The sequence below is a fragment of the Lagenorhynchus albirostris genome, chromosome 6 (assembly GCF_949774975.1).
Source record: "Lagenorhynchus albirostris chromosome 6, mLagAlb1.1, whole genome shotgun sequence".
Classification (NCBI taxonomy): Eukaryota; Metazoa; Chordata; class Mammalia; order Artiodactyla; family Delphinidae; genus Lagenorhynchus; species Lagenorhynchus albirostris.
In genome coordinates this window covers 24,389,797-24,402,677 of record NC_083100.1, presented here as the reverse complement: position 1 = coordinate 24,402,677, position 12,881 = coordinate 24,389,797, and the positions used below count along the sequence as shown (strand labels likewise).

General features: G+C 41.8%; 1 protein-coding gene across 1 annotated transcript in view; it reads right to left on the bottom strand.

Annotated features, from left to right (window-relative positions):
- The window catches only part of ERBB4 (erb-b2 receptor tyrosine kinase 4), a 1,131,344-nt gene extending 1,125,913 nt beyond the window's left edge, over window positions 1–5,431 (bottom strand). Inside the window, exon 1 of the mRNA XM_060152176.1 lies at window positions 5,061–5,431. Coding sequence (XP_060008159.1) covers window positions 5,061–5,142 — 82 coding nt within the window. The 5' untranslated portion in view covers window positions 5,143–5,431. The remainder of the gene's footprint in view (window positions 1–5,060) is intronic.
- Window positions 5,432–12,881: the final 7,450 nt, after the last annotated feature.

The window sequence follows — 12,881 nt, the reverse complement described above, 5'->3', positions numbered from 1 at the left end:
ACCACCTGGCTATGTCCTGTGTCACACTCAGCCACACAATAGGTAGGCAAAATCTCCTTCCAATTACGTAGGAAAGCTACAGCTTCAGGAAACACCGATCTAAGATATTTTTTTATTTAAAATATTAAATAAAATTGAGGGATTATTTGTCATTATAAACTGTAAATTTCAGTCAGTAGGAATACTAGAGGGCATGAAAAGTAAGGTTTTACTTTAACTGTCTAATATTTATATTAATTCAGGAAATGTGTACTAGATAAAGATGCAATTTGGCTCCATATGGTCAAATGTAACATAGTAGAACATTTCTAAAATGATATAACCTGGAGAAAAGTTTATAATTTGATTAAATTCTGCCCTGCAACCATACTCAGTAGATCACTGTCAAAGATAACAGTGGAATATGCTTGACAATTAACTTTTGTAGAACAGCTATAGTCTTAAACATTCATAAGCTAATTTCAACATAAATATTAACATCTCGCCCTATAAAGCAGTATCTCTTAAAGGGGTGAAATCAAACAGCAAGTGCCAAAAAGTCTGCAGGTAAGAGAACATCTTTTTTGATCATTTGCTTCATTTATGTTATAGGCACTTACAATTTACACATGGATATCCAACAGCAGCAGGACACTGTACAATAAAGCAAAAACTTGTTGCTATTTTTAATATATGCTAAATTTTTTTAATAACTGGATTGAAATAATACTAAAAACAATACCACTTTAAAACACTGCCATGTTTAAGATACATTAATTCAATTTATTTTCTAAAATGTGCATCTTACATAGTCATTAATCTCAAGGTGGCTCTAATCACAAGGCTTCAGAGCATATTAGATAGAGCACATTTCCTTGCACGCCTAGCATTTTTTAAATGGCAGCAGTCTACCTTCCTTCTTTGGTCAAGAGGGGAAAAGAGGAAGACAGAAAGGGAAAAGGGGACTTCTCTGTAGAAAGATTTGGCCTTGGAGTCAGGGTTTTTGAGATGTGCTAGTGATCTTGGATCGATGCCTTTTTATTTTCTTTCAGGAATAAATCTGAGCAATGGAATGGCTTGCGATTGTCCAGCCAACCAGCCATATCAGATTTATCAGAAAGAAAGAATGAAAACTGACTCAGAGGACTCCTGCAGTGCCTGAGTGGCAGGTTGCTGGGAAAGACACACACAAAAAGAATATCCTTAGTGATGATGTGGAAAACATATTCATATGTGTAAACTCAATAAATAATAAGACATAAAAAAGAATCTATAGTAATGGAAAAGGTAAATGCATAAGACAGATGACAAATAGAACTTCTATTTAAGAACCAAAGGGATGAAAGCTCATGAATACTAAATATTTGAATCCACTTTAAGGAGAAAATATAATTTATCCTCAAATGAATGCAAACTCCAAAAATCAGCCAATGCAAACTTAGTGTTTTCAGGTTAGAGCAAAAAATACGTAAATCTTCCATGAAGGGCATGCCCTGGTAAATATTCTAATGTAATTTCTTAATTAAGACACATATTCAGTGACTAAATGAAAATTATACATATAAAGGAGTAAGTACCTTGATTTTCCAAAAAATTGACTTTCTATGCATGTATGATTAAAAAAAATAAAAGGAGTTTGGTTTGAGAGAAAAAAATCAGAAATCAAGGAATCATGACACAACCAGACTCATTCAATTTAATCCTATCAGTCCACATTATAGTATATTCAAGTGATCTGCAGTCACGATAATAGGTATAAATTTATGTGGAAGCATTCTGAAGAAAAAAAATTATACCTTAGTCTAAAAAAGCTCCTCTTACATATATAAGAATTTCAAAATTGAAAGAAAAAAAGAGAAGCTGTACTCATGGGTGTGCTTACAATAAATACATGTAGGGAGACAACTGATTTTTTTAAAAATTATATTGAAAATATTTTCATCATTTAAGTTTTATTAACCTTTTTCTTCTCAAATGTAAAAAAAACTAATTTTGGAGATATATCTTAAATACGTAGGAAAAATGTGTGTTCTTTTATAGAATGAAAAGCAGGACCTAGTTACTTGCAAATAAAAAAATGGAAACTGAACTTGTTCATCACATATCTACTAAGGTATGTACGGGCATCACTTCAGTACTACTACATTTACATACATATATTGTATTTCAGCACAAAGGTGATACTGATTATTTTTCCATCATACCAGGAAGACAGAAATTTTGGAATTCTTTTTGGTGGTAAAGGCTTTATAACAGCCACATAAAGGGTCTTTGACTATAATACTTCTAGATAAAATAAATCACTGGAAATGAGACAAAGCCCTTCAGAATTACTATTAAAAAAAAAAAACACCTGTCTTCTCTAACGCTGATTTTTTTCCCCAAGAAAAAGAGGAAAAATAAAAACAGGTCCTCTTCAGTTACAATTATTTTAACAAATATCTTAGATCTATACAACAGAATCCTGCCCCTCCCATATTTTTATTCTGTTCACAGAGAGCAGTAAATAAGGTGCATTCCTTCTGCTTCTAGATTAGCATTTCAAAAATATGCCACTTTCCCCTGAACTCCAAGCGTGTCTAATAATGCGAGAAGCAGATTGTCTTCCCTCGTTTCCTTAATTTGTTTCATCTAAAAGCAATTCACTCAACATCTTGTCGCCCTCTGGCAGCTTAGTTTACTTATCCGCACTTAATTTCTCGTTCGGACCAAAACAAACTCCTCCAAACTGCTACTGACTGCTAACCGCGAGAGGGGAGACACGCAATATGTATTTACTTGGGAACATACAGCCATAGGTACGTAGCCACGAACACACGCAGAGCCTCACTCATACCCCAGAACGTAAGTTGGTTTTCTAAAAGCACTACATTAAAACCAGCTGAACTTTCCCTGCCAGGTGCGGCAGGGCGGGGGTGCGGAAGAGGCAAAAAAGAAGTCCCGGGGGCATTTGCAATTTTCAGAGGATCACCTTAGCGTGCGTGTTGCAATTACACCAGAGATGCACCCGAGAGCTTTTCTTTGTGCGGCCCTTTCATCTAGATCACTTTGTGTTTCGAACAAGGGAGGCTCGCCTTTGTGCCCCCAGAATTTCAAGTACAGAGTCAGACACGGAACAACAATGGCACGCTAATCCTCGCGCACTAAATGGGCTCACTTGTGGGCCTGACAATTCACGCGGGGAAGCGAGAAGACACCAGCGAGGGCGCGAGCCGGTGTCGCCTGAGACGGGGAAGAGGACAGCTGCAGAACTAATTTGGATTACATTCCTTGCAGAAATTCTGAAAATGGCTTTTCGGCAGAGCTCAACTCCGAGCCGCACAGTTAATACCAGATTGCTGCGGACTCGGAGCCGGGTCCCCCAGCGGCTGAGGCTGCACCAGACGGCCCCCAGTAGGTCCCCTTGCAGAAATTCCTCTCGGCTAAGCTTGCGTGTCAGTCGCAACTGCTTTTGAATGGGTCAATGTGCATAATCAACCCATTGAGGGGAAATATGAAGGGACTCGGAGTGGGGAGGGAGATAAAAAAGGGATGTATCTAAGAGGCCGCTTGGAATCTCAAATCCGTGTTGGTGTAATTCTGGAGGTGGCTGGAGCTCGGGAACTGGTATGCATGAAGAATTTCAGAGTAATTGGGAGGGTGTAAACGTCCAGTACAAACGGCGCACATTGTGCCATTCGAAGGTCATTTTGAGAGGCTCGAGGATTGTAGCTTGTTATTTACTAGGCGAGGAGGGGGAGGCGGCGGGGGCGGAGCGGGAAAACTACAACGCGCTGTTTTCTTGGTGAGGTCAGAAGGACACCCTCCGGGGGCCTGAAGCTCTCCCTCTCGCCACTCCCGTGGGTTTTATCTTCTCTAGCTGCCTCCCACGCTCCCGCGACCAGCCCCGGATGGTTCCGGAAATCTCCCCGGCTCTCCAAAAGGCCCCCTTGGCCGCGTTTCCCGCGTTTCAGTCACCCGTTTCCCTCAGCCCTTTCCTGTCCCACTTTCATCCCCAGGAAACTCAAGTGTCAGGAACTTTGAGCTCCTTCGCCCTGCAGGTGCTGTCACTGGCCCTGCGGACCGCGGCGCGCCAACCCCACCTTGCTGCCTCTCCCGGGTCAGTGAGCCTCTTGCCGGGCGGGGGCACCGGGGCGCGAGCTCTCCGGCCGACAGTTGCCGCGCACCCAGCGCAGCCGCGCCCGCCTCGGGTTCAATCCGCGTGACGGGTCGGCTCGGCAGCCGCGCCCGGCAGTAAACACAAGTTGGAGGGACTCCGGCCAATAGCAAGTTGAACTACAGGAAGAACTCTTTCTGGAGCCAAACACAGAAACCGACGGGAAGGCCGGGCTCCCGGCTTAAGTATGTCAAGCCATTCTTTTTTTTTTTTTTTTAAGCGGTCACGCAGGCAGGCAAGGAAGCGCCTCTCTAGTCAATGGGGGCGAGGGCTGGGCACGCTGGCCGAAGAGGCCTATCGTTGTGGGCCCCCGGGCCGAGGCGCGTCCTCCCGCCGCGTTCCGGCTCCCAGGCTGGGCTCAAGGCGGGTCTGACCCCGCAGGCTCGGGCGGCCGGAGGCTCGGGCGGCCGGAGGCGCAGCGGCCGCGGGCAGCACACGCAGGTGCAAAGCCCGCTCTCTCGGAGCTGCTCTCTCCACAGCCCTCCCGCTCACCGGAGCCCAGCTGCCACGCCTCGGGACCCCCGTCCTTCCGCGGCCCCGGGCGGGGAGCGCTTTTCCGAGGCTTCTTCCCTCGGGGGGCCCGGACCCGGAGAGGAGCGTCTCCTGTGACTCCGGCTTTGGGTCTCCCACGTCCTGCACAACGGGCGCCACCAGAAGGGATCCGCTTAGGGAGGCTCACAGAAAACGCGCGAGAAAGAAGCGGGTGAGAAAGAAAGAGAAAAGGGGCGCAAGTGATTTTTCACGATAACTGAACACAGGCACACGCAGAGGGTAAGTTTGGGGACAGATAGAGAGTCGCACGAAACCCAAGGAAGAGGCGCGGATGGTGTGATCCCGCCACGCCCGGGAGCGAGCGTGTCTCCGGCTGGGCTCTGCCGGCGGCCGCAGGGTCAACCGCGGAAGCGCGAGAAGGACCGCGACCCACCTGACTGAGAAGCGCTGGGCTGGACGGTCCCCGCCGCCACGAGAAGGCTCACCCAGACCCACAGTCCTGTCGCCAGCTTCATTTTTTGGAAGTCTCAGATCCCGTGCTGATAATTACATGTCCAAATGGCATATCCCCTTTCGGGCACACGGAGGAGATCCCTCAGCCGGGCGCGCGTGGGGCACTGGCGCGCGCGGGACACCGGCTCCGAGCGCGGGCGACCCAGTCCTTGCCCGCGGGGCCGAGGCCTGGAGAAGCGGGGGGAGAGGGTGCGCGTGAGGGTGCGCGCGGGTGGGAGTGGGCTCGAGTGTGTGCGCGTGGTGCTCCTGGTCGGGCCGGACAGCTATTTCCCCGTGTGAGCCTCCGCTTTCTCGCTCCCTCCTCACTTTCTCGCTCTCTCCCTGGTTGGTCAACAATAAAAAGGAAGGGTTCGGAAAAGGGTTTCCAAAAAAAGTTGATTGCAAACAGGCGGTAGCTTTCCGGCCTCTCCCCCCAGCCGGACTCTATTCGGCTCACTTTTCAGTTTCCTCGCACCTCCAGTCCAAATTGGGAGGAAAGGGAGGGGTGGCGGGGAGAAGCTTCTTGCTTCACGCGATCCCGTCCTTTTTTCCTGTCAGCTTTCCTCACACTTGTCCGGCGGCTGCGGTAATTAAAGCTCCGAGCGTCATTTCCAACGCTCCGCCGTCTCCAGCTGCAGCCCCACAGAGAAATTAATAAGACTCGGTCCGGGAGGGGGGGGAGAAAAAGAAAAAAAAAGGTGGAGGGGGGTGAGTAAAACAACCCTCCACGCAACCAGGCTGGCTCGGCTCAGCCGCGCAAACCCCGCCCCCAATCTGACCCAACTAGCCACGCCTTCTCCCCAAAGGGAAATCTTATTGGTTCAGCCACTCCCCAAAATCTTGGGCCTCGGGAGTTGGGAAAACACCTGTCCGGGAGCGGGAGCCTGGTGGTGGGGCGGGGGAAGCTGGATTTAATAGGCTCACCCGAGGCCACGGACTGAACCAGAGGCCCTCGGACAGCTGGCCCACAGAGTGCGCAGACGTGCTTACAGAAAAGATTTTTTTCTTTCTTAGACAAGAAAGTCACCACGGTGCTCATCCACAGACAGGACTTGCCTTAGAAATAGAAGAAAACACTGCTTCAGTCATAAAACCTACCCACCCTTCCTACTTCCTCATGCTTCACACTCAGAAAGTAGTGTGAAGGGAATCTAAGCACCCGTCTTTCCCCAACTATCCAGTCTCTCCCACCCTTCTCACCCTCCCAAACTGACCAAACTAAAATTCCACGTTTGTAGAGCTGCATCCTTAGATTTTTAGACTTTACGGGTCACTTCTTTTTTTCCTTGGACTCTAGAACAACGTGGTTTGGGGTTCATTCTCATTAAGCAGCTTCTAGTCGAAAGCTACCAATTTGGTTCTAAAGGCTAGAAATGGTCCCAGGCCTGAGCTGTTCAGTCTGAAATAACTTAAGAAGGCAATGTCAGGACATAACCAACCTCAAATGATTAGGTTTTTTTCTACAGTGGACCCGGCTTTAGGCCCCTTGAATGTTCTCACTCTGCCAGTTCACACTCCCCAACCCCCAGAGGTCATTGCTAGCTACAGGAGTTTCTGGACTAAAATATCTGGGATTGGGTCATATCATTGTACATATCCCTTGCTTTTTACAGCTCTAAAACTGTACCCTGGACAGGAGGTCAGAACCTCCTGAGGGTAGGAGGTTATTGGTTTGCTATTTGCACAGGCGTTCTATGTATGAATTCTTTTCCTTTTTCAGTTTCTCTAGAAACAGCAAATACATAAATAAAAAGTATCAGGGGAACTTAAAAATTAAGCCACCCTGCCTCCTCACTCATCATTTGAGACCTTCCTATTCCTCCCCCACATCTTTTATCTATAGCCTTGTCCCTTAAGAATTTCCATGGAGCTAGAACACAGAGAAACAGCAGCTTCATCCCAGAGGCCTGAAGCCTTCCCTTTCTTAAGCAAGTAACAGGCACAGAGAGGAGGCCAAACAAGCTGAGCATGCTGCTTTACCCAGAGCAGCGTAGGGCCAGGAAAAACTAAGCCTAGAGCAGGTGACAGTGACTTAACCAGAGTGGTACTGATTGCAGCAGAAGTGTGCACACTGTTCTTTGGGATTATCTATGCTGTCTTTTATCACCCTCCCCCCTGTTTTTCTTTCATTCAATCTCTTTTCACTCCCCTTTCCTTAAATCCCCTTCTGTTTTTTATGATGACCCTCAAATACCTCTCTTCCGTGAAAGCTTCTTCTTTGTAAAATTTCCATCTGTCCCCAGAAAAGCAACTTAAGTGATTTTTTTTTAAGTATTGCTTTTGGAAAAGTTTAAATTTATGTATTAGAACAGTCTTGTTTCTGATAACAATTATTTTGCAAGAAGTGAAGAAATAGATTGTATTTTAGCTTAAATCGAGGGAAAAATTAAATACTATGGATATGTTAAGGTTTTTTTCTACTTGTGTCCACTGTGATAGTTTTTACTCCCCCATCAATTTTATAGCTTTTTTGTGGCAGGAACTCTCCTGTACACCTTGTTTTCAATCACACATCTAAAATAATTCTTGGCAAAAGAGAGATTTCAATTAATATTCATTGGTTAAAAAATTGGTCTATATTTTTTTAGGTGCTAGACAGCCTATACAAGGTATCCACCAATTACATTACCTGACACACCCATGATTTGCTTCTAATTCTCAATTTGGTCTGCCTAGATCCCATTGTCCTGGTTCTAACTGATTGAAACAATGATTGACACCTGGCCAAAGCTGGATATCTGACCACCAGCCTATAAAATGAATTGGCATGAAAGCCCTACTCAACAAAAGCATCCTACTCAACAGTGACTGGTGTACTCAGAGTCTAGCTCAAATAATTTGAATATGAGACCCCAGAGATTTAGACAGGAAGGTGGTACCCCGTGTGGGCACACTGGAAGAGTGAGAAAGTAGAAGCCATGAGCTAGAGTCAAGAATTAATTTGTTCTATGTCTGCTTTCATTTGCTTCCCATCTCAACTGAGTCATTCTAAGTTGGACCACTCAGAATACCAAGTAAGACCAGTCAAAATGCCTTGGTCACTACTGATCAGATAAGAGAAAGTCACTCCAATGGAATCTCTTCCCTGAGATTTTTCTGCAAGGGAAAGAAAGAATTTGTATTCAGTCATTCCCTGCTGGCTTTTGAGATACAAAAGTCCCGAGCTGGCCTGTCTATATTTCTTTCTATGTAGGGATGACCAGTCTGCGGTGAAAAAGAATGAAGTTGCCATTTGAAAGGGGCAAAAGGTCAGGTAGGTGTGGAGAATATTCAAGCTCTTCCTGTGGTTTTGTTGTTCAAATCCCCGTTTTCCTTAAGCTAGTTCAATTTTGTTACCTAAAGCCCCAACAGCATGAAATGGTAAAAGAACTTCTCTAACTTGTGTGAGATCATATAGGCCATCATGCCCCTTGAAGAAGGTATCTTGATAAGGCCCATACTGTTCAGTTTCCCTTCCCAGTTTCTCATGATTTCCCTTGGCTTAAGTCATAACCCCAAAAGAGAAATTCCTTTGGCCTTTGCTGCTCCCCCATATCCTCTTCTTCACTTCATTTCTTCCATTAGTGATAGAGTTCAAGGAGACTCTTGACATCATGAGTGGCAGAATACTACTGGTAGGAGAAAGGAACACATTGATCTCAGAGTTCAGTGTTGAAGTAGATACCAAGCTTTGTCCCAGAGTTTTGTGGTTCACTCCAATCTTCAGCTTGTTTCTAAGACTTACCTAATGGTAAGATTAGAGTTTGCTCCTTTAGACATTTTGCTATTGGCCATAAATATAAATTTGGGACAAATACCAAATAAGAAAAGAAAACAAGACCCTATCATAATTCATTTTCTTCTTCTGAACATTTAAAAATAAATATAGGATTCTAATTTCCCTCCCTGGCCATAGTCATCTTCCTCAACATCATTCTAAGTTACCTGGTGATCACAAACAACTCACTTCATAGACTTGAGCCCTTTGCCTCATCTAAAGGAAGGGATTGTTAAGTCCCAAATCTAAGACTTCATAAGTATATGATTTACTGACACCTACTAAGTGCAAGTCATAATTTCCACAGACTTCATTTGTTTCTTATACCCTTTCCCTTTTTCCCCACTTACCCATACATACTTCTTCATCTGGGGCACCAACACAGCCACATCTTAAAATGTCTTAGGAAAATATCCAAATAACCTTACTACTATATTACTGTGAACTGCTCAAAACTCTGGATCTTTACTATTCCAACAGCCAAGAAATTTTGGCAAATACCAATCAGTTTCAGTATTATGATGATCAAGCAGATGACAGATGCAGTGTTGGTGTCTTTTGTTTGGTTGGGTTTTATTTATCAACTAGCACTTGAAATAACATCTTTCCTCTTAACCCTCAGAGTTCTGAAATTCTCTGATATTTTGGTGATGTTCAATGTCACAAAGCTAAAAAAATCTTTAAAAGTTCAAACATTTTTAAAATGCATAAATATACACTAACTAAAGAAATGTTTTTTGTTATTTTAGTTAATTTAATATTCAAAGAGGACCTCCCCAAGAATATTTTGGTTTTGGTTAGTGTTTTCTTTTATGTGCATGATTAAGCCTTAATTTTTCAAGTGCTAAGGAGGAGTGACTGAATGTAAATAAATCAAATCTGTGTTGCCCTTATGTCCATTCATCAGTATCTGTCCAAGTCCTTACAGATATTTTTGGTTTGTGGTTAAAACTGCAAAACAATTTCAGCCCTGTGGACAGAGTAGTCTTTTGCAAAGAAGTTATGCAAAACTGATTTTCCTAGTAAAGCCTTTTCCTGTTCTGTATCTGCTTTACATATTTTCTTCAACTAAGTTCTCTGTCCTGCATAGCTTTTTCTATTGCTTTGTAAGCTTAAAAACAAAGTAAACCTTCAATAACAGTTGCCAGTTGAAATCTAAGAAGAAAAGGGACAGTTCTATTTTTGCATGTTCATATATTTATAAATAAGTTAACTTAGTGAGGTTAGTTATCAAGGCTATGATTCTACCTGGCCTGAAATCTGAACCAAGATAAAATTTGTTAGTTCCTTTTTCAGGTAGCCTCTTATGGTATTTCCTTCCTTCTGCATTCTTAACTCGGCAAAGAGCTGAATCATGTTATGGTTAAAACACAGATTTCTCAAAAGAATCTGAAGTTACATTTGCCATACACACAAAAATGGATGTTATTCTAAGGTCACAAAGAGTTCTTAGAATTTTTCTTGAGCACCTGCCAAATAGTCAACTCAAGTCATAATGTAGAAACTGTGTATTTTCTTCTCAGGTTTGTGTAGGGATGGATGAATCTTCAAAGCTTCAGACAAAAGGTCCTAATAGTTTAGAAAGGGTCCTAAACTTGTTGAGTCTTTTTCTCTCAACACATTAAGAGCCTGGTATCTCCTTGCCCAATCAATTACCTCTCATAATAACAAGTTTCCCTTTCTGTTTTTGGATTCTCCAATTCTCTTGTTACCTATCCTTCCCTAGCCTCTCCTTTCCTCTGAAAATCTGTTAGGAGGCCCAAGACATCTGGTAGGTTCTCTTCTTGGTCCTAGCTCTGAATGTATCACAGTTTTCTATGTTCCCAGGTTATATAACACAGAGGATATTCCATGTTTCAAAACATTAAATATACTACAATTCACCAGTAGAGAATGCCCAGCAGAGAAGCTATCAGAATTATTGAATCTCACAAAGCAGTAGCAAAAAAATTACAATAAAGAAATGGCAGAGAAGTCCCTGGTGATCCAGTGGTTAGGACTCAGCACTTTCACTGCGGGGGCCTGGGTTGAATCCCTGGTCGAGGAACTAAGATCCTCCAAGCCGTGTGGCATGACCCAAAAAAAAAAAAAAGGCAAAAGTTACACTTTTCATCACGTTTGATGGCAAAGAAGAAAGCACTAATAAAAGGATGTGTGTTGGTATTTACGTATTTTCTACAGAAGGATAGTTATTAATTTATACTGATCAATCTACAAATGTTTTCCCTTTTGACTTGCCATTAAGGTCCATAAAGACTCTAAAAAAAACAAACACCGGTTGGTATATCTTTGCTTCTGAGGTCTTAGATTTTCATTTAAGAAATCCAATCATGAACATAGTTTGATTCCCATCAAACAACTATTCCCTTTAAACTGCTGATACAGCAAACATATTAGTAATGTGCTACTACATCAAAGCAGTATGGCTTAAGAAAGACACAAATATTCCAAGAGCTGATAATATTAAATTCAGTGCAAAATAGCAGTATTCAATTAAGTTCTGTTTAGATGGGGAAAGGTCTAGCTGGACAATATTTCAAATCTGAAGTAAGAACATCTACATTTACAAAAATAATCTTAGTAAGGAAAAATCTAAAGTGATATAAAGTTAGAGAAATATTTTTTGTTCAATGAAACTTTTACCTAACTATAATTGGGAACATTTAATTAAATGATTTTTAAACAACACAGACCTTCTCAAATATACAGTCAATTTAAAGTCATGGTATTAACAGTATGTAATGCCATATTACATTACATACTGATCATTTCTAATTTTCCATCGTGAGCCTAATTTACTTTTTTTTTTTTGGCCATGCCACTTAGTATGTGGGATCTTACTTCCCTGACGAGGGATTGAACCCACGCCCACTGCAGTGGCAGCACACAGTCTTAACCACTGGACTGCCAGGGAAGTCCCAAGCCTAATTTATTGTACTTTTAAAGAAAAACTAATTTAAAACCAATATATATTACTCTGTGTAAATAGTTGAATGAAGAAATATTCCACTATATATTTCTTTTAACATTTGCTTATACTGTATAATGTTTTGCTATTGACAAACTTGTGTATTTTATGTACATTTTCAATAAAATTATATTAACAAGTATTATGATATAAGGTAATAATATTTATTTTAGCTACTACATGCATACTGTCTCCACATTCTTTCTATGTAGCCATTTAGGGTAAACATTGATAGAGAAAAATGTTCTTTGTCCAATCAAATACTGGAAGAAAATAAAACAATTGTGATAATTTATTGTTGTCTATTAGATAGAGTGAGAGGGTAGGAAAGGCCTGCTTCATACAACTTAATTTGACTTTGTTAAATGAATACTTTGAGACAAATAGAATTACTATTTGTCTTAGTGCATCTACTTATCACTCCATTTAGGAACTCCCCAACACACTGGAGATGTAATGCATTATACCGAAAATATAATGATGATTGTAGATGTTGTCTGTCGCTCTAGCATTTCTTTTCAGAATACTGCTCTGAATACTGTCATCATGTCCTTTGAATCATAACCCTCATGGAATATTACTTAAACAGCATGAATCAGTGATAGTATTTACTACTAAATCCAAAACTAATTTTCATTTTGTCTTAACATGATTATATTTAAGTATAACCTTACCTTCTAGTATTTGCTGTGAAATGAATATATGTTAGTCACTTACATATATTTACATATATGTATATGCATATATCCATTATTTCACCCAGATTTTTCTATAAAATGAAAAACCGTACTTTCTACTATATTCTACTATCTGAGATAACATATATTCTATTGCCTTTTCCCAGTTTAGTATGACACTAACATTTAAAACTTCCAAACTATGTAAAACAACTACACTCCAATAAAAATTAATTTAAAAAAAGAAAAAAAATCCAAACTAAATATTTCTAGAGGTATGACCTCCTCCCTTTACACTTTCCCACATTTTCCCCCGCTCAAATTTATGACTTGAAAAGGGTCATCCTGATGAAACTCCTC